This window comes from Erythrolamprus reginae, chromosome 1 (genome assembly GCF_031021105.1).
Source record: "Erythrolamprus reginae isolate rEryReg1 chromosome 1, rEryReg1.hap1, whole genome shotgun sequence".
Lineage (NCBI taxonomy): Eukaryota > Metazoa > Chordata > Lepidosauria > Squamata > Dipsadidae > Erythrolamprus > Erythrolamprus reginae.
In genome coordinates, this window is record NC_091950.1 from 177703956 (window position 1) to 177731158 (window position 27203).

General features: G+C 41.0%; 1 protein-coding gene across 4 annotated transcripts in view; it reads right to left on the reverse strand.

The window, feature by feature from the left end:
• The window catches only part of CACNB4 (calcium voltage-gated channel auxiliary subunit beta 4), a 153048-nt gene that overhangs the window by 71167 nt on the left and 54678 nt on the right, over nt 1-27203 (reverse strand). Inside the window, exon 1 of one of the 4 annotated variants that reach the window (XR_011557277.1) lies at nt 19023-19379. The exons of 2 other annotated variants lie outside the window; for them this stretch is intronic. Coding sequence is in view for 1 of the 2 variants with exons in the window: in XM_070731519.1 (XP_070587620.1) it covers nt 19023-19067 (45 nt within the window). In the remaining variant the exon portion in view is untranslated. Of the gene's footprint in view, nt 1-19022; nt 19380-27203 lie in introns of those variants that run through there. One more of the 4 variants, XM_070731519.1, reaches the window with a different exon arrangement.

Genomic DNA, 27203 nt, shown 5'->3' on the forward strand with positions numbered 1-27203 from the left:
CAGTTGTTAAGGTGAAACTGGATTCCCCCATTGACTTTGCCTGTCAAAAGGTCGCAAAAGGGGATCAAGTGATTCCAGAATACTGCAACAATCATAAATACGAACTAGCTGCCAAGCATATAAATTTTGAGTATGTGACTATAGGCATCCTGCTGTAGTCGTAAGTATGAAAAATGGTCGTAAGTCACTTTTTTCCAGTACTGTTGCAAGTTTGAACAGTCACTAAATGAACTGTTTTAAGTCAAGGACTACTTATATAGATATAGATATATTTTATATGACTATAAGATTCAGCAATGCTGACTTCCTGCAAGTAACTGGGGTGGGGGATTAGAGAACAACAATTCATTTATGAAAATGTTCATTTAATTTGAATTCAGGACTTACAATGCAGTCTCAGCTGATAGTCTAAAAAGGATGACATCTGGCTAATAAGAGTCAAAAGACCCATCCCCAAACCAATATAATCATGTACAGCCAGGCTTCTCAAAGGTCTGGCATACACTTCCATACAGATTTATAAAAAATATTTCTGGTACAGTTTTATCAGCAAAGAGGCTTGCAGAAAGAAACCAAAGGAAAGGAGATGCACGAGTGCTCAAGTGAAACCTGGGATTAGTGGGAGAAAATATATATACAGTGGTACCTCTACTTAAGAACGCCTCTACTTAAGAACTTTTCTAGATAAGAACAGGGTATTCAAGACTTTTTTGCCTCTTCTTAAGAAGCATTTTCTACTTAAGAACCCAAGCCTGGAAAAAATTTCCCAGGAAATTTGAGAGCGGCACAAAGGCCCGGCCAGTTTCCTGCCATTCCCCCTTTAATCCTGGCCATCTCGGGCTTTTCTGGGCTGCCAGAGGAGCCTTTCAGTGGTGCTTAAGGAGGCTTTGGCAGTCCAGAGTAAACGAAGCATTTTCCTTTCTCTGGGCGCTTGGAGAGAGAATAAACCTCTGCCAGCACCCAGAGAAAAGAAACGCTACCTTCGCTCTGGGCAGCCGAGGAGTCACCAGAGCGAAGGAAAGGCGCCGGCTACAAAGCGAGAGGAGAGTGGAGCCCTTCAGCATGGGAAGGAAGAGGCAGCAGGTAGCAGCAGCAGCAGCCAGTCTATGGGAGGCAGTACTGTATATGGGAGGCAGTGTTTGGCAGGCAGCCTTGCGCCGGGTATATTGGAGGCACGTGGTCCTCCTCGCCACCTCAGAGTCCTTTTTTTTTTTAAGCCTTAAAGTTTTGGATTTTTTAAAATTCCCCTCACCTCACCTTCTTCCTTCGGCAGGGACTCTCCTCCTCCTCTTCTTCGTCCTCCTCCTCCCACCCAAATTCCCAGCTTTTATTTCTTTCCTAATGGGTTTGCACACAATATTTGCTTTTACATTGATTCCTATGGGAAAAATTGCTTCCACTTAAGAACATTTGTACTTAAGAACCTGGTCACAGAATGAATTAAGTTTTTAAGTAGTGGTACCACTCTGCATATATTCAAACTTGTAAAGAACTGATAAAGAAATACAGGGGGAATAGGATAGATCTATTTCGAGCTTATTAGCTCTCGTCAGTTAATCATATCCTTACAGCAGTGATGGTGAACCTACAGCACGGGTGCCACAGGTGGCACACCGAGCCATATCTGCTGGCACATGAGCCATTGCCCTAGCTCAGCTCCAACATGCATGTGTGTGCTGGCCAGCTGATTTTTGGCTCGCACAGAGGCTCTGGGAGGGGATTTTTGGCTTCGAGAGAGCCTCCGGAGGGATGGGGAGGGCATTTTTACCCTCTCCCGGCTCCAGAGAAGCCTTTGGAACTTGGGGAGGGTGAAGCATGAGCCTACTAGGACCACCAGAAGTTGGGAAACAAGCAGTTTCTGGCTTCCAGGGGGCTTCCATGGGGTTCAGGAAGCTGTTTTTTGCTCTCTCCAGGCATTGAATTATGGGCATGGGCACTCGTGCATTTGCAATAGTGCACGTACATACTCTTTCAGCACCTGAGGAAAAAAAGTTCACCGTCACTGCCTTATAGGATTTAAATCTGGGCTGGAGATTTTAACTTCCAGGCCACAGGCTCTACTCCCTTTTGTCAGCTGAGCCAGGGGGAAATTTAAATGTTTTTCTGTCAAGAAAAAAAAGGTGAGCAGTGAGTTCCCCCACATATTTGGATCTGCTGGGTAACTTGACAGAAAAACACACACACACATACACAACATACACACACAAGAAATCCCAATAAAAAGTCAATTCCACTTTATCATTTGGGGGTGGGGAAGCAAAAATTGTGCATATGTACATGAGGGAGCACACCTACACACCGCACAGCTTGCATTTTTAAATGCTGATGGTGAATAACTGTGATGCCTCTTTTCTGGCTGCAGAAAGACAATAATGTTCATTTGGGGTGGGGTGGAGTTTCAGCAAAATGAAAAGATTTAAATACCAGTCCTTCCAGTACAGGAGAACTAAACTACCCCACTACAGCCTCACTTGGCTTTCCAGAGCCTTACCTGCACAGGCCAGAATCCCTTCAAAAGCCTAGTTTCGATGTTAGGACAAAAGAGGAAAAGAATAAAATGGGAGTAGTCCCTCGCTATACCGCGCTTCACCTACTGCGGCTTCACTTCATCGCGGGTTTTCAAGAAATATTAATGAGAAAAATCATTCGCGGATCTTTGCTGGTTCGCGGGTTTCTGAGGAAGTCGATCGGCAGATTTAAACAGCCCACGGAACTCGATCGGCAGGTTTTTCAAAAAAAGTATATCTAAAATTGTAAATACTGTATTTAAATACTGTATCTAAAATAAATACTGTGTGGGAAGGGTTTATAAACACTTAAAACAATGAAAACTTACCAAACAATTACAATATAAATACTTAAATAAGTACTATCAGTCGATAAATTCCCCATCGCGGATTTCACCTATCGCGGCCGGGTCTGGAACGTAACACCAGCGATAGGTGAGGGTTTACTGTATAACTGTGTCCCTGATCTTTCACCAAATCAAATTTGGACTCTGCTCCGCAAAGCAGTTAAGTACTGTTTCTCTGCACTAGGAATGAGAAAGATCATGGTTTGGCAAATGAGATCAGTAATATATCTGAGCAGCAAAAAGCAGCTAGACATTCACAAAACTACTGTTACCTAAATAGGGCCTATTTATATTGCTGGCAGACCAATACCATATACAAATTAGCCATTTAGCAGTTTTTTTCTCCTTTTTGAAACTTTTTTTGGGATTTAGAGTTTTACCAGCAACAGTCAAGCTAGGGGATCCATAAATAGAACTGCACACAAGCACGCACATATGTGTGTGTGCACACAGAGAGGGAGGGAGGGAGGGAAAGGAAGTGAGCCTTGGTGGCACAGTGGTTAGAGAGCAGTATTGAGAGCTGCTTCTGCTGACTGCTGGCTGTAGTTCATCAGTTCAAATCTCACCAGACTCAAGATTGACTCAGCTTTCCATCCTTCCGAGGTGGATAAAATGAGGACCCAGATTGTTGGGGGCAATATGCTGACTCTCTATAAACCGCTTAAAGTCTGGTGCCTCTAACCACTACATCAAATTGGCTCTATAAAATAGGATTTCCGCTCTAATTTTCAAATTCCAACAATTGCTAGGCCCCTCCTAAAAAGTCATGCTAGAATTCAACTGACCTACTTAGAAACATCCAAGTAAAACTGAAACGCGAATAGAAGCAGTGTAGGGTCACAAAACTTTTTACTACCACACTGTGGGCATGGCTTATTTTGTGGGTATGGCTTGATGGCCATATGACTGGGTGGGAGTAGATTGATGGTCATGTGACCGGGGGTGGCTTAAAAGTCATGTGACTGGCTTAAAGGTGGCCAACTTGACGTCACTCACGTCAAGGGTTTGGGTTCGGGTGCCTGGCCTGGCCTTGCCTCAAGGAGATACAGGATATTTACTATTACTGAACATCCAAAATATACTATTTAATCCTATATGTAACTATGCCCTACATATTATACACAAGTGCTCAAAAATATACATTATCTACTATATGTAAGCTCTATTTTTGCTACCCCCACTGCATTCCACCTCATGTGGGCAGCAGCCCATGACTGGATACAAGGTAGAAAGCATAGGTTTCTATTATTCAGGTAAATTCTATTTTATGATCTTTCCATTATTTCATGGTATATACCCCTTTGGGAAATGGGGCACAGCTTTGCTTTCTGTTTCAGGGCCCAAAATTTAAGGAGATGATTGATTGATTGTTTGATTGATTGATTGATTGATTGATTGGATTTGTATGCCGCCCCTCTCCGGAGACTCGGGCGGCTAACAGCAATAATAAGACAGTGTACAATAATAATCCAATACTAAAAACGATTAAAAACCCATTAATATAAAAACCAAACATACATACAGACATACCATGCATAAAATTGTAAAGACCTAGGGAGAAAAAGTATCTCAATTCCGCCATGCCTGATGGCAGAGGTGGGTTTTAAGTAGCTTACGAAAGGCAAGGAGGGTGGGGGCAATTCTAATTTCTGGGGGGAGTTGGTTCCAGAGGGCCGGGGCCGCCACAGAGAAGGCTCTTCCCCTGGGTCCTACCAAGCGGCATTGTTTAGTTGACGGGACCCAGAGAAGACCCACTCTATGGGACCTAACTGGTCGCTGGGATTCGTGCAGCAGAAGGCGGTCCCTGAGATAATCTGGTCCGGTGCCACTGAAGGGCTTTATAGGTCATAACCAACACTTTGAATTGTGACCGGAAACTGATCGGCAACCAATGCAGACTGCGGAGTGTTGGTGTAACATGGGCAATTAATTCATGAAGTGACATGATTCCTTCTATAGTTGGCTGAAGCCATTTCTCCAACTATCATTGGAGGCTGGTTTCCCACAAAGGTGACATTTCCATTTACATACAGCAAGAGTTGCTGTAGAAGAAAAATAACATGACAGTATGCATAGGATAGATTCTGCAGCCATTGGGCAGAGACCCAGCTCATTTCATTCATTCAGCTTCTGTCACCCCAACCATGGCAGGGAGATGGCAGGGCTGTTCAATAGTCCTCAGAAAGGATTACCATATGAAGAGATACTCCTCTCTACTGGGCAGACAAGAAATGTGCAACTTCCCCTCTCCATCTATATAGAGGGAGTTGAGTGCAAATTAAGGGACGGGATAATTGTAATACTTACCAGCAATGAAAAGCTTGCCGGACATAAAAGTGAAATGGTGATTGGTTGTTGTTTCTCTGCAAACCCTACAAAGTGATATCCTAAAACAGTGATGGCGAACCTTTTTTTCCACGGGCACCGAAAGAGCATGTGTGCATACTATCGTGCATGCACAAGTGCCCACTCCCATAATTCAATGCCTGGAGAGGGCGAAACAAGCTTCCCCCTCTCCCCAGAGGTCCTCTGGAGGCTGGAAATGGCCTGTTTCCCAACTTCTGGTGGCTCCAGTAGGGTCCTGTTTCACCTTTCCCAGTTCCAAGGGCTTTCCTGGAGCCAGGGGAGGGTAAAAATGCCTTCCCCCATTCCCCCGGAGGCTCTCTGGAAGCCAAAAATGCCCTCCCAGAGCCTCTGTAAAAGCCAAAATCAGCTGGCTAGTACACACATGCATGTTGCAGCTGAGCTAGGGCAATGGCTCGCGTGCCAGTAGATAGGGCTCCGCGTGCCACCACTGTCCTAAAATATTTGGAGTCTTTTGCAGCCAAATTTAACCCAGGAGATTGAAGCATCTCCACAAAATAATCATGATGGCTTCACCCAAAAACTAAAAAATTAAAATGTCCTGTATCCAGTGAAAAAAAGGGAAAGAAAGGGAAGCAAAAATGATGCAGCAAATCCTTCTCTACTAAAGCAAAATGCGGGTACCTCAATATTTTTTTATTATTCATTAAAACTGCCACCACCAAAACTCTCTTCACAAAGACATGTCAAGCAGCTTGTTAAGTTTTCTTGCTGATAACTGCCATCTGTCAGGCCTGAAATGAATGGCTGCCCTCTTTCTCTATTTGCAAATCCAGCCCGCTCTCACACAAACACAGATGTTGTATCTACAGATCATGCAGTTGCATTCTAATTGATTCATGGAATAATTCTTCAGTGTCAGACCATTTATTTTATGTGGAAAGATTATGAACTGAATACAGAATTCTGTTTTCCACATAATTTTGACACACTGAACTAATCTGGGAGTTATCAAGAACTTCTTGCGGTCAAGCATTTGCGTGGTGGATTGAATATTTTAATAATAATAATAATAATAATAATAATAATAATAATAATAATAATAATTTATTAGATTTGTATGCCGCCCCTCTCCGAAGACTCAGGGCGGCTCACAACAATAGTAAAAGACAATATAACAGTAAGACAAATCTAATATTAAAAGAAAAAGATATATAAAACCCCAACAATTAAAAAACCATACAACACATACATACCAAACATAAAATATAATAATTTGTTTCATAACTAATATGAAATGCAGCAGTCTATTATGGTCCGATGGGCAACATTCCTGGCCATTCTAACATTGCTGAAATACAAATCCCAACAAATTTCTGTCACTGTTTGTTCAGGCTGGAAAGCAACATGTGGAGGCCCACAAATTTACCATCATGGTCTAAGTATGTTTTACTGTGAGGATGGCTTACTTCATTTAACATGAAATATATTTAACTTAAAATAATTCATTGTAGTTACTCTTGATGCATTTCATTGCTTTCAATTAAGTAACAATGTGGATTAATCAGAATTAGTCTATATCCGTGATGACGAACCACAGCACATGTGCCACAGCTGATCTTTGCGGACACACGAACTGTCACCCAGCTCAGCTCCACCACACATGCTTGCACGTGTCCCACTGGCCAGCTGATTTTTGGGATGCATAGGGGGCGGGGCGCATGCGGGAGATGCATGTGCATGTGCAGGGGTCTCACATGCATGTGGGGGGTGGGAGCGTCGGGGGAGTTTTTGCGATTGCTTTTGAAATTTGCGACGCTGCGATTTAGATGAAGCTTCGCTGGGAAACCCCATCTCCGGACCCATCCCCATCCCAACCCCATCCCCATCCCAACCCCATTTCACGCAGGTGGGATTCCCCTGCTGGGATTTCTCTGCAGAATCGCATAATCCAGAGGTGGGGTTTCCCATAGAGGGGAGCCTCAGGGGAATCCCACCAGCATGAAAACAGGCGCTTCGGCTGGCAATTAAAGTCCAGAGGCAGGGCATCCCAGCGGCGGCGTGGGTTCGTAAGGTGAAAATAGTTCAGAAGAAGAGGCAAAAAAATCTTAAACCCCGGGTTCGTATCTCGAAAAGTTCATATGACGAGGGGTTTGTAAGATGAGGTATCACTGTACATATATAATCATTCTGAAGATAACACCTTGGATTGAAACAGTATAACTGAAGATCCTTGGGTGAGGAAGACTGTTAAACCTAAGACTAAAGCATCTTGAAACTAGGATAGGGTGAGAGAAAGGTAATTGTGTGTATTTGTGAAGCTTAAGTTATGATCCAACCAAGGCTTCCTAAAAAGAAACCCAGCAGGATTTTACCAGATATTTGGTAGTTTGGAATTTTGTAGGCTTCATACCCATCACTCAAGCTTAGACAATAAAAGAGACCATAAGCACTTGACAAAAGAGTAAAAGCAGTCAGGAAGTAAACAACTACAGTACCAGAATTGAATCACGCAGCATTTTCCTCATCCCAAACTGAAGTTGATTTCTAAAATGCATCTTAGAATCCATGATAATTATTCTCTCTTTGAGGTGAGCTCATCTTTATGGACTCTACTACTTTATTTTCAATGAAGGTCAACCATTGGTTTCTAATTAATGGAAACCAAGTAAACATAAGAACTGTACCAAAATCTATTAGATCTTATTACATGCAGTCTTGTTTTAACCTTTATGAAAGGTTAAAGTACTTGTCAAGTGCTTATGAAAGACCATAATCTTCTTCAACTTGGTGTCCTCCTATATCCAGTATTGGGTTCCTACATGGAAGGGGGGGAGGGCAATGGTAGTGGAAATCAATCTGTGTGCGCAGCTCTGAGTGACCAGCATGTGTGCGTGCGCGCGAATTGGAGGATATTTGGCTTTTGTGCATGTCCAGGAAGCAAAAGTTTGCAAGAGTACGTGCACGCATGAGAGTTTTTGGTTATTTTCAGCAGTTTTTCACCGAAATCTCACATGCCTGGGTGTCTTCTCGCGACATTTGCTTCCTGCACATGGGCAGAAGCCAAATCCCGCTCCGACGTGTGCAAGTGCCCACTGGATGCACGCCCCTGCCCGCCAATCACCTGGAGGTGCTCGCGTATGTGCACCAGTAACGAAGGAATAGGGAATCTGCCCCACCTATAGTCTACAGTCTACATTGGCTGCCGATCAATTTCCAGTCACAATTCAAAGTCTTGGTTATGACCTATAAAGCCCTACATGGCATTGGACCAGAATACCTTCAGGGCCACCTTCTGCCGCACGAATCCCACCGACCGATTAGGTCCCACAGAATTGGCCTTCTCCGGGTCCCGTCAACAAAACAATGCCGTTTGGCGGGACCCAGGGGAAAAGTCTTCTCTGTGGTGGCCCCGACCCTCTGGAATCAACTCCCCCTGGAGATTAGGACAGCTCCCACCCTCCTTGTCTTTCGCAAACTCCTAAAAACCCACCTTTATCGCCAGGCATGGGGAAATTGATTCCCCTCGGCTGCTCCATTTTATGTATGGTTTGTTTGGGTTGTATGATTGTTTTTAATTAAGAGTTTTAAAACTGTTTTTGCTTTTAACATTGGATTTGTATTTTGTATTACTGTTGTGAGCCGCTCCGAGTCTTCGGAGAGGGGCAGCATACAAATCTAATAAAACATAAACATAAACTATATTCCTACAATAATTCTTACACATTAGAAGGTGCAAGTGTTCGCCAATGGGTAAGGCAAGCATACAGTAAAGTGAATGATGCATTTAGGGAAAGTCGCACAATTATTTTGAACTCTAGAGCAAACAATAACACTGCGAAGTATTTTGGCCACACAACCTGAAAAAGCAGTAAGCCTCAATATTGGGCAATAGTTTTGTTTGTGTTTAGGAATTCTTCCTGGCTCTGATAAATGAGTTCACATCTGTAGTCGTCTTTTTTAAAAGCAGAATCCATTCCCTGTGTGCAAAAATCCATACTTATTAGCGGCAGCAAAAGGAGCAAACTGATGTAGCTGCTGCTGATTTATGACAGATCTGCTGCCACCGAAATATTTAATCGTAGCAGCGATTTGAAGTCAGGTAATTAGAACTCCAAAGACAGGAAGAAACAGGAAGCAAATGAAAACTACAGCAACAAAGAAAAGTGAAGTCAGTTTTACAGAGGAGGAGTAATTCATCTAAACAGTTGGGAGTCAAAATTGCAGTCTATGGATATTTAGTATTTCGTGTTATTTAATCCTGTGGCGATCATGAATTCTGGTATTTTTTCCCTTTAGTGCAAAATGTTTCTATCTCTACAACAGTGAAGGCAAAGCTATGGCACGCGTCTCACAAGTGGCAAGAGTAGCCATATCTGAGGGCATGTGAGGCATTGCCCTATGTCAGCTCGAGCTCCAACATGCATGTGTGCACTGGCCAGTTGATTTTCAGCCTTCTGGAGGATGGTGGGGAGGTCGTTTTTGCCTCTGGAATCTGTGGATGGTGAAAAATGGATCCAATGGGCCTACCGGAAGTTCCGGTTGGGCCGTTGGACCATTTTTCACTGTCACTAGGCTTCAGGAGGCCTTCCTGAAGCCTGGGGAGGATGATAAACTACCCAATCAGAAGTTCGTTTCCAAACATCCGGTTGGGACGTTTGGTCCATTTTTCACTACCCACAGGTTTTGGAGGCTTCCTGAAGTCTGGGGAAGATGAAAATGACCTACCCCGGCCCTCTGGAAGGCTGAAAATCAGCTGAAATCTTTTGTCTTTTTTTTTTGCCATCTACAGGCTCTGGAAGCTTCAGTGAGTCCTGTGTGCATGCGTGGGGGGCAGCGTGGAAGCACACATGTATGGGGTAGGGCACTACAGTATGGGTGTAGGCATGCACATTTATTTATTTATTTATGTATGTATGTATGTATGTATGTATGTATGTATGTATGTATGTATGTATGTATTTATTTATTTATTTGTATGCCGCCCCTCTCCGTAGACTCGGGGCGGTTCACAGCAATAATAAACAATATATAACAAATCTAATAATTTAAAAGAAACACTAAAAGCCCCATTATTAAAAGCAAACATACACACAAGTATACCATACATAAACTGTATAGGCCCGGGGTAGATCTTTCAATTCCCCCATGCCTGACGGCAAAGGTGGGTTTTAAGGAGTTTACAAAAGGCGAGGAGAGTGGGGGCAGTTCTAATCTCTGGGGGGAGCTGGTTCCAGAGGGTCGGGACCACCACAGAGAAGGCTCTTCCCAATGCCGCCAAACGGCATTGTTTAGTTGACGGGACCCGGAGAAGGCCAACTCTGTGGGACCTAATTCTTTTGTCACCCGAGCAAAAAAAGATTCGCCATCACTGTTCTACATGATGGCTTAAAGCAATGCACTGTTTTTTCTACAGATGTATTAGCAATGGGGAGGAAATTGATTACTTAATATCTTAAATCCAAAATCCATTTTCTACAGATAGGGGAGGAAGTTGGAGATTTTAGATCGTTTACTTTCTGTAGTTATTATTATCATTACATAGCTTTTTACTTAGAAAAGGACTATCTTCATAACAAGCTATGTAATGATAATAATAACTACAGAAAGTAAAGCATCATGTTTTTTTGTAAGGGCTGTTCCGCTGTACGAATTATGCCACTGCAACTAAAACATAATTAAGTGCAGCCAGAAATTACAAAACCTGATGAGTGTGTGTGCAAATGAAGCAATTTCTCTCTAGGTGACAAGAATCCAGGGTATGTACCACACATTACAGTTATGATGATTAAATATTCTACTCCCAAAAATTGCATCAGAGTTGAAGCAGCCGGAGTGGGCTGCTGGAGGTTTGGGAAAAATTCTAGCTAAGATTCTGTGCAGTTCCGAGAGACCCCAAATTCCACTCCTGGTTGGCCCCGCTTACCCCTCCCCGTCCCTCCCAGGAGTACCACAGAGCCCATTTTGGATGCAGGTAAGTGCAGGGCGCATGTGGAGGCTTGAGGAGGGGAAAAAACGTGTGTACTGGAAGTTTGGGAAGGTCGGAAATGGGCCTGTTTCCAGATTCAAGAGGGCCTCCAGAAGATATGTGTGAGCAGTGTGGTCGGGCAGTAGGAAAAGCAAGTAGGATGCTTGGCTGCATAGCTAGAGGTATAACAAGCAGGAAGAGGGAGATTGTGATCCCGCTATATATAGAGCGATGGTGAGACCACATTTGGAGTACTGTGTTCAGTTCTGGAGACCTCACCTACAAAAAGATATTGACAAAATTGAACGGGTCCAAAGACGGGCTACAAGAATGGTGGAAGGTCTTAAGCATAAAACGTATCAGGAAAGACTTAATGAACTCAATCTGTATAGTCTGGAGGACAGAAGGAAAAGGGGGGACATGATCGAAACATTTAAATATGTTAAAGGGTTAAATAAGGTTCAGGAGGGAAGTATTTTTAATAGGAAAGTGAACACAAGAACAAGGGGACACAATCTGAAGTTAGTTGGGGGAAAGATCAAAAGCAACGTGAGAAAATATTATTTCACTGAAAGGGTAATAGATCCTTGGAACAAACTTCCAGCAGACGTGGTTGGTAAATCCACAGTAACTGAATTTAAACATGCCTGGGATAAACGTATATCCATTGTAAGATAAAATACAGGAAATAGTATAAGGGCAGACTAGATGGAACATGAGGTCTTTTTCTGCCGTCAGTCTTCTATGTTTCTATGATAGGGGAGCCCTTTTGACTCTCCTGGAGGTTCAAGGAAAGCCTCAGAAGCCTGGGGAGGGCTAAAACTGCCACTGTGGTGCAGGAGGCTAACTGGGCCTCACCCACCCAGCAAAGAGGCAGAGACCCCCTTGCTAAAAAATTTTGAAGCCCACCCTTGGAAGCACGATACCAGCCTGCTTCTCTTTAAAACAGCCACATCTTTTCCTGAATTTCAAAGCTTACCGAGGAAAAACATGGCTGCTTTTATGAATTCATATTTCTAGTCTTTCCAAAATGTTTCCAAAGTATTTCTGAAGCACTGCACAACTTCACTTATTCTCTCTCTCTCTCTCTCTCTCTCTGCAGGATACTATACTGTATTGGCAAAACACAAACAGGTCGAGGCCATGGAAATTTTGCTCTCATCATCTTTTTGCAGCCTTGTTTTAAACTCCCTTTGCCTCTCTCCCAAAACAATTATCCTTTAATGGGAAAGCAAAAAGTTGTCTTTCATATGGAAACTAGATTTTCAATCTTGCCCCTTGCAATCTTAGTTATTAAAAATCTAGTCTATTTTCAGAGCTCTGTTCTTCAATGAGAAGGAGGGGAAGGGCTACTTTTTCCTCCTTGTGGCAGAACATTACTTTGAGAATGTTGGTGAGTAGGGCCAGAGCAGAAAGGAAAGGGAATGTCCTTTATCTCTCCAATAACCAGCTTTTCCACTTTTTTCCCACAGGCAGAGCCTGCTTGGAAAACTCTTCTAGTTTTGGCAATTAACATGTAGGAGATGTGAGAAACTTCAAGGCAATGCAAAGCATCATGCTGCAACCACAACAAACTTAAGTTGCTTCTCCCAGGTATATTAGCTTTCTTTTGTTAAAGACAAACACTGAAAAAAGCCATGCATAGTCAGTGTAAATATATAAATATATAATTGCATAATTGTATGTGTGTGTGTGTGTGTGTGTGTGCATGTACGCACGCACGCATGCACACACACAAAGTAACTTGGTGCCAAGTGGACCAGTCCTTTATTTCGTAGCCTATGGACAAAGGCTTGCTCCAGTCTCATTCACAGAACTTTGTAAAAGATCCAGATAGTGGATAATATTCACACAACAAAATATTCCACTTACAAACCAGCCAACTACAATTTAACTTAGTGTAAGGTTTAAGTGTACTTTGTAAATTCAGCTCAACTTATTTATTGCAATGTACACCATAAAATTAAGTAAATCATGAATCGATTTTCCATGGATAAGTATGTCATGAGAACACAACCATGCGCTGACAGTTTTGTTCTGCTCACTGTCAACAGCTCAACAAACAGCAATTAAATAGGAAATAAGAATGTATCATTCTCTATATCCCCCATTCCTAAACAATGTCCTTAGAAATACATATGAAGTTGCAAGATCATAAGCTTGAAAGGTGATTTTGAGCATCCATATTCAAAAGCCATACTGAGAACAATAGTACACAATTCCCAGCTATGTTCAGGATTGTCACTCAGATTGTTCAGGATTGTCATTGTGACCAGATCCTAGGAAACCCAGTTTGGCTCTTTGATCACTTTGCTTCCTTTAGTCTCTGCCAGCAGGTTCTCAATTAGCAAATATTTTATCACAACCATATCATGTCAGCTCCCTGATCAGTTTTTAAAGCAACTTAGCCCAGATGCCACAGTGTTATACCATTATATTTCTTTATGTCAGAAATCAGAGCCCTCAAACATCAATGTTATTAAACCAACCATCAGGAAACAAATTCAAACATTTGGAAAATTCAATCTGAATGATTCAAAATATATACAACACATAATTCTAAATTTGGCTAGAGAAAAGTGACCTACCTATCCATCCTTAGATGGCAGCAAATCCTAGTGAAACCTTTTGTCTGAGCAGACATTAAGATTTGTATTACAAAACTCCAGTTGTGTAACACCCATTCATTTTGATCCTTCCCTTAAAAAATTGCGAAATTAAGAAATATCAAATATTGCTGAGATCTGAATTTCTGGCAACTAAACTGCTGGCTCCAGTTAATTATCTACCACACTGATCCAAATTTACAAAAAGCAATATAGTATTAGGCAGGCCAATTTATAACAAGGATTACAAACCTACATTTTGAAAACTACAACCACCACAAGTTAGGATGGTATATTGAAAAATTTAAACCCATGTTCAGATAAAATGAGAGCCTGTACTATTACACAACTCCTATGAGATTCAAATCATTCTATGTAAACCAGACTCAGGTTAAAGGATCACAAGTTTTGCAAGAAACGTATTTGAAATCCTTCTATTCCTAATTTCATCCAAATGCAATTTATTTATTTATTAGATTTGTATGCCGCCCCTCTCCATAGATTGCAAATAAAAAGTAAATACAGTTGGGGACAGAAAGGATGTACTGAGAGAGGTAGCAATAGCACTTAGCCTTTTTTTGGTGGTGGTGGTCACCACGATGTAAAAAAGATATTGAGACCCTAGAAAGGGTGCAGAGAGCAACAAATAAGATGATTAGGGGACTGGAGGCTAAAATATATAAAGAATGGTTGCTGGAATTGGGTATGAAAGATTAGGGGTAACATGATAGCAGTGTTCCAACATTTCTTTCCCACAAAGAAGAAGGAGTCAGCCTATTTTCCAAAGCATCTGAAGATGGGACAAGAAGCAATGAAGACTAACCAAGGAGAGAAGCAACCTAGAACTAAGGAGGAATTCCGTGACAGAACAATTAATCGGTGGAATGACTTGCCCCCAGAAGTAATGAATGCTACAACACTGGAAGTTTTTAAGAAGAGATTTGTCTAAAATGATATAGGATTTCCTGCCTAAGCAAGGGGTTGGCCTAGAAGACTTCCAAGGTCCCTTCCAACTCTGTCGTTACTTATACACCACTTCATGTATAGTGCACCATCTCTAAGTGATTTAAAGTCAGCATATTGCCCCCAACAACCTGTGTTCTCTTTTTACTGACCTTGGAAAGATGTAAGGCTGACTCAACTTTGAGCTGGACAAACTCCTTTGTTCTAAGAACGTCTTTACTCATGCCTCTTTGAAGGCCAAAGACGTGCTTCAAAAGGCTTTCTGAACTGGACTGTATATTTATTTATTTATTTATTTATTCAATTTTTATGCTGCCCTTCTCCTTAGACTCAGGGCGGCATATAACATGTTAGCAATAGCACTTTTTAACAGAGCCAGCATATTGCCCCCACAATCCGGGTCCTCATTTTACCCACCTCGGAAGGATGGAAGGCTGAGTCAACCTTATATAGGCAGTCCAAACTTACAACTGATCAGTTAACAACCTTTCAGAGTTACAACGGACTTGAAAAGAGGAACTTACAACCCAGGCTGAAAGTTCCAACAGCTGGGCTCCCTCCACAGTCATGTGACTTGAGATTTGGGATCTTGGCAAACACTGCCTCACTTAGTCATCTGTGGTATCTCACGGTCACAGGACCACAACTTAATATGATGTTATGAAGTAAATAAGAGCTGTGGCTACGCAGTGGTTAGAATGCGGTCCTGCAGGCTACTTCTGCTGACTGCCCTTCACCTGCAATTTGGCAATTCAAATCTCATCAGGCTCAAAGTTGGCTCTGCCTTCCATCCTTCCAAGGTGGGTAAAATGAGCACTCAGATTGTTAGGAGCAATATGCTGATTCTGTAAACTGCTTAGAGAGTTTGATAAGTGGTATATAAGTTGCTATCTACCGGTACATTTAAATTAAAAAACCCTTATTACTTTACAAATAAACATAAATAAAAATATGACTTATATTCTTAAATGATCAACCCCTTTTTTCTTGTTTATCTTTGAAAGAAATTACTGTCTCTTCTCACATGATATATGAGCCAGCTTCTTTCACTAACAAAGTATAAGGTAAAAATAAATATTCTCCTGAATTCAGCTTGAGTCTTTCTGACTATATAAAGACTTCCATGCAGATTTTTGGGCAGGATTCCAGAATTAGCTAGCCACTTTCCACTTCTGAGATATTTTTTTCCCCAACTTTCCAGAGTAGCTAACACATCTTGGTTTTACAGTTGGTTTCCCTTCCAACTACTAATCACCCAAGGTCAGCAAGATCCTACCACCTGCCACAATACAGTACTTGTCTCCAAATGTTCTCAATCTTGAATGAGAAGTTTCTGTGCTTGCCTGAGGTATACATACAAAACTGCTCATTAAAAAATTATGACAGGTGGGAAATATTAATTAGCACCTATCTCCACAAATTGTTCTTCCATCCAAGGCTAATTTGGAATCTGAAAAACCTTCAAATTGCATTGTGACTTTTCTCAAAATCCTCACTTTATTCGTGAATTTGCAGCATAGCAGCATGGGTCCGGCATCAAACTTGAGCAACCTAGATTCTACAAGGCATACTGCAGTAAAAATTGCTGTACTAGTCTTGAGTCATTCTAACCTATTCGTGTTGCAATGTGAGGGTCTTTAGTTAAAGATATTCCTCCTGCAAACAAAAAGCCCAATTTAAACTCATGTCTTTGTATTTTTATACATGAAAACCCAGCTGAGCAGATTGCTTTGCTTAGATTTCTACCAAACCAGAATTGTTTACTATCCCTTAGCCCATACATTTTAAGTGAGACACAGACCTATAATGCGTTTTTACAATTCCCTTTTTCTTTAAGTTCTTACCAGTCCATTCCTACAGAACCAGAATCAGTGACAGGCAGCCTCAATTCTGAACATAATGCTCTTATTCACTAAACTGGAGTTATGCATTCCTCTGCATTATTATCAATGCAGTATAATTTAATTTTTGTCCTAAAATTTCCTCTTTAAGAAAAGGAAGGGAGGGAGGGAGAAGGAAGATTCATATACAAAACCACAATAAATATTCCCTTGAATAGGTTACAATCTTGGCTTAACAAAAAAGGCAAGCAGGCTGCCATTTGCTGGCAAATAACTTCTCAGAATCTTAAAAGCTTAAGACAGGCTTTTTAAGTAAGGGAGATTATGGAATCATTATCAGTCTGAAGTCGCCTTTTTGGAAATCTCTTTAAAAATATCCACACCCACAAAGGTATACTTTACAAGGACAAACATCCCAGTGCAGTGGAGGATAACATGGTCTTCCCCTATAATAATTCAACAGACCTCTCTCTACTCTCATCACCATTACTCTCCCAATCCAGACAATACACATCAATTTTAAGTATAAATAATCTATTTCATACAATGGCCCCAGCATTATCACTCACATCATCAGCTATGTCCAGCAAGTGCTCATGACAATCTGCTGGCAATAGCATGAGCCATGAAATGTTAAAGACTCTCTGGAAGAAGCATGAACTTTGGGCAACAAAATACGTCTCCTTCCATATCCAGGGAAGGAAATTATTGTCTTGGATAAAGAAGACTATTTTTAGTCCATGCACAAACCAGCAGGTATTGGCTGAGTGTTTAAAGTGAATCATGTAGAAATTCTGTACCACAGCTGGCTTTATTTATTTTTTTCTTGTTGAACATATTTTGTGTTTCTCATTCATTCACACAACAATCTTGAATGAGAAGTTTCTGTGCCTGCTACATCTTGAAGGGGGAAATGAGCCTGACAAGGAAGGGGTTATAGTCCATCTGCAGAGCTAATGATGAGCAATCCAGAAATCTGGGTGTCCTCAACTCAAGACTAGACATTTTGCCCACTGAGCTTGGCTACTTCATTTAAAAGTATTTCTGGTATATTTCTGCAGTGCTAGTCATTCAACCAAAGAGGTATTAAGCAAAAATTTCTTGCCTTCTTTTTTAAAAAGTTGTGACTGTATTAACAAACCTTAGCTCAGAGTTAAAAAAATAATAATGTATTGACAGGGAAATCTAGGAAAATATACATTGTGTAAAAAATACCTGCCGGATGCAGAAATGCCAGTATAAAATCAATAAATCAAACAGTAAGTTTTGAAAGTCAAAAGAGATTTTGTTTTTAACTCACTTTGAATTTCAACTTTCCTATTAGAAAAATCATGAAATTAACAAATATTGGTGGTTGACTCAATCTCAAAATGCGGTACTCTGCAGCTGTATTCCAAAGAGCATTAGAGCAACAGGGACATTTGCAAAATACATGAGATCTTGTCCATTTCCAGATGGATCTTATCAGTGCTGATCTTAAATGCCCCTATTTGATACACAGATTGTTTTATGTTATAATCACTGCATTTTTATGCCTTTGCCATAAACCTTATGTAACACATTCCTTTAATGTGGAACAGTATGTACCCTATTGTGTCAATCTAACCACTTTTTTCTTTGTCCAAAGAAAGCATTGGCCCCTAAAGACTTTTTAAAACTGTAAAGGTAAAAGATTTTGACTAAGACAGTTACAGTTTTATGCTTTACACTCCTCAGTTACCTTTTTCCAATCTACATTCAACTGTCTTCCAACTATCACAGGCTTTCAGAAAACTGGCAATCAATGCTGACCACATATGAATGCCTATCCTGGCTTAAGACAGCAGGTATCTATTAAGCGGAATACAAATATCTTGCATAAAATGGCAAGACCAGTCAACATGACACCTTGGTCTTAGCATTCAGCTTCTTAGAAGCATCCCTACTGTTTTTTGTGATGTTACAGGATTGCATTCCACCAACCACTTGTGCTGTTTCTTTGTTCAAGAAAAGCAAATGAATCTACACTGATTATTTAGCTAGGTAAAGGGGGGGATCTGGGGGGGGGGATAAGAGTCTGCTTAAACAGAGCAGAGAGGGTAGCATTATGTGCACCCTTCCCACATTCTTTTAGATGTTGAACATAGTGGGTGACAAGGGTGAGAACCTTTTTTTCCAAATTAGAAAGCCTTGGGAAGCATTCCTCCAGCCTGCCTTGAGTATCCAGGGTGCACAGTCTTATCAACCAAATGCTTTCCACCCCCCTACCTTTTATTTTCCAGGGATGCTGAATGAAGAATTACATAACCTGGGATTAGTTTAGGTGCCTGCGGATCAAAATGCACTGCCATCATCCCACCAAGGGAAAAAAGCCCAGCAGCTCTCGGATAGCCTCCCCCCCCCCCTTCTGCTTACTTTGTTGTTGCTGAAGAATGGAAGGAAGGGAGAAAGGAGGAAAAGGAAGTAAGGAGAGAAAGGGGGCATGGAAGGAGAGAAGGAAGACTTACCGCCTCAGAGTCTTCAAATCCATGCAGATACAAATTGTCATACATGGAGGTCTGATAATCCAAAGAGCCCCTTTTTCAAGGCAAAAAGGAAAAAAAAAAGTAAACAGACACCGCTGGGATTGCCAAAAGCAGGGAAAGGCCCAGCCAGTCCGACTCGGCTCGAGGCTTGCCTTGTTCAGTGGTTGGGCTGCGCGGCTTCCACCCGCCCACCCCACCCCGGGGCCGCGCCGCTGTTTCATTCACATCCTCGAAGGAGAGGAGGTCATCCCGAGGCAGCCCAGCGCTGACATTTTATCCGCCTCTTTCCTTCCCTCTCTCTCTCTCCCTCGGAGTCCGAACCAGCAAAGCAAAGCAAAAGCGTTGCCTCCGACCGAAGGCTGATGACACGGAGGCAGGAGACGAAAGCCTGATTGGCTCGGTGGCTGCGCCTCGTCAACTTGCAGACGTTCGTGCTGCTCCGTGCAAGGGGGTGATGATAAACATGAGGACGGGCTTTTCCGAACGGGCATCTCTTTCCCTCTCTCCCCCTCCCTCCTTTCCTCCCTCCCTCCTTCCTTCCTTCCTCCTTCCCACCCCACCCCGGGGTTTCTTTTGCCCACGGGGCCCTCAGAGTCGTAATAACAAGATAAGGAAGTTAGGCTGACAGAAAGATAAATTGTCCCGCTTTAATGAAGTATTCTGGGCTGATTTTTGTTTCCCCCTGAGAAGGAAGAGATTTAATGGCCACTATCATTGGGGGGGGGGGGAGAGTTCGTTTCTGTGGTGGATTTGCTATCGGCTTCTTTGGAATCATTTAAAGAATTTTTTTAAATAAACTTTCCCATAGAATGCAAATTCTATTTCAGCCAAAATAGAATAGAATTTTAATGGCCAAGTGTGGTTGGACACACATTATTGGTGCATATTATTATTATTATTATTATTATTATTATTATTATTATTATCATCATTATTATTATTATTATTATTAATAATTAGATTTGTATGCCACCCCTCTCCGTAGACTCTCCGCATATGCTCTCAGCGTACATAAAAGAAAAAGATACATTTGTCAAGAACTAACCAACAACAGAAGAATGCAAGGAAGCCCCAACGTTCAATAATTATAAGATGCTCTGCCGCCCATTGTCCCTATTGGAATAGCATGCTTAAACTAGCAATCTTAAATTTAATTGCCAGGATATAAACATCAGTCCACACTTGGCACAAGCAGAAAAATAAGAGGGTACTGTGATGGCTAGGGGGGCTAGGCCTAGACTCCTAAGACCCGAGTTCAAGTCCACTTTTAGCCATGGAAACTCACTGGAAAGATTTTTGATCTCAGCTCAATTTATGATGAGAGGATTAAGAAAGGGAGATTCCCTTCAAAAGGAACAGAGAGAATATAAATCTAAATGAATATGTAACAGTGGCATTTATGGCCTCTCCTAATCTAGGAAACTAGTGGCATTTATGGCCTTTCCTAATCAGAAGACAGCAATTCTATTGCCTTTCCTGAGGGGGAAAAAATACACAACGGTCAGAAAAATAAGGCATCATCTTCTGAACTCTCAGAATTCTGCCAATAAGATAGGTGAGACTACCCTAAAAGTATTAGCTAGAAGCAGCCTAGGAATCAGCATGTATTGCTTATGATAACGATACGTGATAAAGAATTGCAAAAAAAGCCAGGATTTATAAAGTTACCTCAGCTGTCTAATACGAACTGCAAAGTGGAAATATATTTTCTCAGGGTGGCGCATAATCCAACAAACACACTCACTTGGAAAGAAGTCTGACTGCTTAAAGTGGAGGCATGATTTTCACATTTTATTAATGGGAGACCTCTAAATATAGAAGCTGAAAAGACCTAGAATGGATTGTGGCACAGCGTTTGCTCACTTGTTGGAAAAATAACTGCAGTTGGTAAGCTCATTTGTGGGCATACTAGAAAGACAGGGTAGATTCTAGCCCTCCCAGTGTTATCTAATCTTATTTTAACAACTAAAGGGCACTAGTAAGGATGTGCCCTTGTTCTGGTGCTGTTTTTAATTTGCATTTCAACAAGAAAGGACCCTGTCATGAGTTGCATTTAAACAAGCTAGAACACTGCCATCCTCCTGCATTATCAGAGGTTAAGCTACCCATTTCTCCTTATAAGGATTATGCAGTATTGTATTCAGTAAATAAAGCAAACAGAGCTGAGGCATACCTTTGAAATAACCCCTTTGTTAATAAGAACTATCAAATATAAATTACAACAAAGCAAAGATTTCAATTTTTTTAAAAAAAAATGTAATGTAAAACAGATGAGTTTTGGATAAAGATCCATTACGAAAAGTGGGGACATTTAAATATGTTGATATTACATTTCAGGTTTCTTTATCTTGATCAGGTCACAAGCTTTTTTTTTCTTTATAGAATATAGTGTGTAATGTCATCACTGTTTTTATTTTAATTCCTCCCTCCCCAGCACCCCAAGAGAACAGTAGTCTTAACTGCATTCAGATCTCTCGTTTTTTAAAAAGCCTGACACAACTTCTGTTTGGGGAATGATACATAAATTATATTGATTTCGTCAATTTGGCTTGTAAAAAAAATCTGTTGCACCCAAATTTATATTATCAGCAACTTTTACCCCTAAAACTGATCTTAAGGGAATGTCTGACTTTTGAAATTATCAACTAAGGGTTTTTTAGTTTTGGGTGTTGACCTGTAAAAGATCTGTTGCACCCAAATTTGTGTTATCAGCAACATTTACATTTAAAACTGATTTAAGGCAATGGCTGACTTTTAACTTTATCAACTAAGAGGGTTTTTTATTTTTTATTTTTGGAGGATAGTTTTACATTAAAACTAATGTAGTAATACTGTTGCCTCTGCACTTTTCTTAGGAGTTACATCCAATTTCACATGCATTAAAATACATACATATAGGAGACCTCTAAATACTACTATTATTTCTAAATTTACATTAAACATTCTAAATTCTTAATTTTTATCACTGCAATTATATAAATTAAATATTTGGTGGTGGGGGTAGATTTTAGGTGTTTTGCATTATTAAGAAACTTAAAAATTTATAAAATGTGGGAGGAAACTTTAGTCCAAATGTTCCTTCCCCAATATTCTATGTTACGCCGCATGTCACTCCATCCCTAATCTATCTTCCTATATCTAGCATTCATTGTTATTCATGTTGATGGGTGTAACCACCCACTTAAATCCTCATATCCACTGAAAATTAGATACGCCTGAATGCAACCTAATCTAAAGCAAGCTCGGAGTTTCCTGCAGTGACAGGACATCTGGGGAATTTTCCATTAAAAGATGTGATCACCTAGCATGTGCAGCTAGTAAGATCAGTTGGAAATTGCAATTCTTTTTAACCTGCCATTCCTCACTTTTCCTTCCCATTTTATTACTGCACATATCTCTGCAAGCAACAGCATGTTTGAAAAGATCTTAATTTGCATTTCTGCTGTATGTTAATCCTTTAGTGATTTTGCTACCGGTTCACATGCACAGAAGCGTTGGACCGGTGGGGGGGGGGGGGGGGCTCCCGCCACTGTCGCTACCAGTTCTAAGAACCCGTCTGAAGCAGGAGCAAACCACCACCGGTACTCACTATTAACATATAATTATTTAACTATTGGATTTCAATTTTGTCTTCCTTATGGAAGCAAGTCTGGGCATTGTTCTCTCGGGCTCTCTGGTAGAATCCTCCCAAAAGTTCACAGGTACAAATTTCAGACACACACACGTTTGAAAATTCAAAACAATGTTCTTTATAAGGAAAATTCACTTAACCTAAGCCCTCTCTTGGTACAGCAAAGAGCACTCGTCTCCAAACAAACTGGTAATTTGTACAAGTTCCTTATCAGTTCTGTGATACTTAGCTTGCAGCTGTGAGGCAATTCACAGTCCTTCTTTCACAAAGTGAAACACACTGCTCTGGTTTAGTTTCAAAGCGGGGAAAAATCACACAAAAAGTCAAAGTCAGTAAAGCAGTCAGGAAACACAACGATCAGATAATCCTCCACAATGGCCAAACCCACAGGCTGCTATTTATAGCAGCCTCACTAATTACCACAGCCCCACCCAACCACAGGTGGCCTCATTTTCATTGATAATAATCTCTAAGTTGTTGCCTATGCATCGCTCTCCACATGCGTGGCTGTATCATTAACTCTTGTTCTGAATCCAATGAGGAGCTAGATAATTGATCTCCTTCTGCGCTGTCTGCCACACTCTCCTCCTCCCTGTCACTCATGTCTTCTTGGTCAGAGGAACCTTCATCAGCAAATTCCACCGGGGGGGGGAGGCCTGCAGCATGTGGATGTCTCCCCCACATCCACAGTCCTTGGGGCAGGAGCTGGGCCAGAGCTAACCACAACAGGCATGGAACAAAACTGAAGCAACCATATAAATAACTAGCTGTAACACATAATCTAAGCCAAAAAACCCACAAATGGCAGTAATATATCATAAGAACATCTCATAAGAACAGATCAACCGCTGATCACTCGTCAACTTCTCAAATTACAAATAGGAATAACTTTCTTCTACATGTATCAAAAACAGCTAAACTCAAACTTGTCTTGAGGAAACAAAGTTTAAAAAAGCTGGCTAAACAATGGAAAAACAATGATATTCCCAGAGTGGCAGAATAGATTATGAGCACATTATAATTTTTTTAAAATTTACATTTCATATTTCTAAACTTCCATCTCCCTCTAAGAGGGACTCTTAAAAATTTGCAGGAATGGCAAATAGAGAGAAATGTTGACTAATACCCATTATCATATATGCAATCTCCTTCCAGTGTTCTCCTGTGGACCCCCAAGATTTAAAAGCAGATCTGAGATGACCAAATATCACTTGATGCAATCCAATGGTTAAGTTTGCCTGTCATTCTGATTTGGATGCATTTGCCTCTCTTTTTTTCCACTGGGAGCTGCACTTTTATCATTTTTTTCAATATCTTCGGGGAATGAATAAGTATGGTCAACTTTTGGGCTTAGTACATTTATTTTGGATGTTTAATTTTTGGCCTAAAATGTCATCTGAATATTGTACACCATGTTTCTCCCTAGTAAGCAAATCATGGCTTAGCTTACTGTGTAAACCAGGTCAATGCAGCAGGGGGGTTTACAGTTGCTCCTACCTACAGCAATCTTGAGGCATAAAACAATGAATCACTAAGAGAAATAAAACTAACGTCATTCTCCTCTGAGTAATTCTGTACCATATTGTATCAACTACCACACTCACAAGTATCTTTAGCTAAAACAGTGAAATTACTTAGCAAAAAATGTATAGTTGAGTAATGAAAATGGATTTCAGCATCCTCCCATCAAAAAGAAACTAATCCGAATTGCATGAAATGTACAAAAAACTTCTCCAAGTTGCTTATTATTAACTATTTCCTAATTATAGATATGAGAGAAGAGGCAAGGAAAAATGACTAATGAATTATGCTATTTACCACAAAAGAAGAAAATCTGAATATAGAATAATTCCTCTACAAAGAAGGAATAGGCAAGACCAAAAAAATGTTCTCAACAATGATAGAAATCCAGAACAAATCAGTTTCCCCATCTTGTTAATCTAGGCTTGCCAATTCCAGGTGAAATCCATTCTCCACATTTCTCCTTCTTGTATTATGTGTGTGCTGTATGTGTATGTGTTTTACAGTCAGCCTATTGCCCCTAATAATCTGGGTCCTCATTTTAACGACCTCAGAAGAATGGAAGGCTGAATCAACCTTGAGCCGGTCATGATCAAACTGATGGCAGTGGGCAGAATTAGCTTGCAATACTGTATTCTAAAAACCAGAGTAGAAATATCAGCTTGCAGAGCATGGGAAAAACCATGTCGCTGAGGCAATTGGCCATACCCCCCCTCCCAAACAATTTTTTTATAATCCTTATAGAAATTACAGTCATTGTCGCTACGGAGGATATTTTGGGAGGTACAGTACATTACCAGACCAAGTTAGACTTAGGTTAAAAATGCTTGTGCAAATTGGCTGCAACAGTATCCCATTATCTTTATGAGAAACACCCTCAAAGGGCTCAAGCAACCATTCATTTATTCTGTTAGAAAAAGGCAGTGTTAATTCAATCACCCCAAAGTGTTATATTTAAATGTCAAAAAGGAAAGAAAGAAAGATTAACATCCTTGATAACTATTTTGTAACACTTGCTTTATTTCCCTTCTACGTCCCTGGCAATGAAACTTTACCAGGGATTTTATTCTGATGCTGCGGGGAGTACCTTTTGATTATGTTCTAACATCACTGCAGCAACTGACTGCAGTGTTCTGCTGTCCACTGGTTTCAGCTTTGATGTCCGACTAAGCATAATCTGCAAGGGGTCTTTGAGGGGTTTGTTTTGGTGAAGCAGCAAGGGAAGATTACAGACTAATGTTCAAGGCGTAGGCCAGGCTGAGAGGAGCATTCCAGATTAGAAAGGCATTTATTTGCCCCCTAAATGGGAACATTTCAGCATTCCTTCCCAGCAACCTTATAATTGATTGGTGAATTACTGCACCAGGGAAGGCAGAGAACCTATATGCCCATCAATTTCTTCCATTCCAGGCGCTTTAATGAGATAGCCTGAATGTTTCCAGGTATAGAATTCTTCTAATTGTTTCCCTGCTACTCTGCCTCTCTACCAACATAAACAAAAAGCCAAGAAAATAAATGTCCCATTCAAATAGGCAAGTCTATTTGAGGTATTACTTGTACAGAGGACAATGAAAAAAAATGAAATCCTGAGGGATGAAAGGGTACGTCTCACAGGATTGGCATCCACCTTGTCTATTTATAGTAGTCTAGGCAAAATTGACTCAAGGGCCTGTCACAGGGAAGCTAGTATATGAGCCTCCTGCTTTTGCTCCCAGTGCTCCATGTTTAGCCCCATATGTATTTACTCAAAAGAAGCAGTTTTATGCAATAATGAAGCAAACACCATTGCTACTCGTGGGAGACACAGAATAAGGAAATGCACATCAGGATCAAGAGCCTGCTTTAAAAGGAACTAGGTCTACCACTCCTGGGAAGCTATGCTCCAGCCTAGACGTCAAATTTGAAAAAGGCTTCCTCGCTTATCCTTTGTCTCTCTTATCTTCTCAGCTGATATTTTGATCTAGTGTTTATTGTCATGGTGCCCATGAACTTAAATTAGCAGTCCCCAACCTTTGCAGTTTGGTGGAAGAGGGAGACCGGCCTGCGGGAGTGGCAGGCTGTACGCATGTGTGCGTATGTACATGGTGAGCCAGCACACGTGGTGCGATTGACTGCTGGCCCATTGTTCGTGCATCCCAATTCCAAATGGGCCATGCAGTCTGGTAGCATGCCGTGGCTCAAAGGTTGGGGACCTTTGACTTAAACCATTTCTGCTTCAGAATCATTTTAATGCAAAATTCAAACCAACCTTCAATCTGTCTCCCCCACCCTACCATCCCTAGTATCCATGAAATAATGAGAGATTTTGCTGTTGTTGTTATTTTTCCTTAAGATATCGGAATAATTTACCTGCGGGAGAAGGAGGAGGAGAAGGAGAAAGAGGAGGAGGAATGGGATAGGAATACAGTGTTTCCTCGATTTTCGCGGGTTTGAACTTCGCGAAAAGTCTATACCACGGGTTTTCAAAAATATTAATTAAAAAAATACTTTGCTGGTTTTTCCCCTGTACCATGGTTTTTCCCGCCCGATGACATCATATGTCATCGTCAAACTTTTGTCCGCCTTTAATAAATATTTTTTTTAATAAACTTTAATAAATAAACATGGTGAGTAATAATCTAAATGGTTGCTAAGGGAATGGGAAATTGTAGCTTAGGGGTTTAAAGTGTTAAGGGAAGGCTTGTGATACTTACTGTTCATAGTCAAAAATAGTGTATTTACTTCCGCATCTCTACTCCGCGGAAAGTCAACTTTCGCGGGTGGTCTCGGAACGCATCCACCGCGAAAATCGAGGGAACATTGTATTTCTGAAGAAGTGAGGGCCTGTTATCCCCATTGCCCAGAAAGTTGAGGTGAGGGGCAAGCTTCACCCAGGAGGAAGTTCTGCCCTTCCTAGTTTACTTCTAGCAACATCTGTCAGCCCAGCTAAATCAGCCACGTGACGATCTGATGTGAGTTAAAGTTTCTTTCTATAAATTACTGTATTAACTTCCCTCCCAAACCTTTTTTTA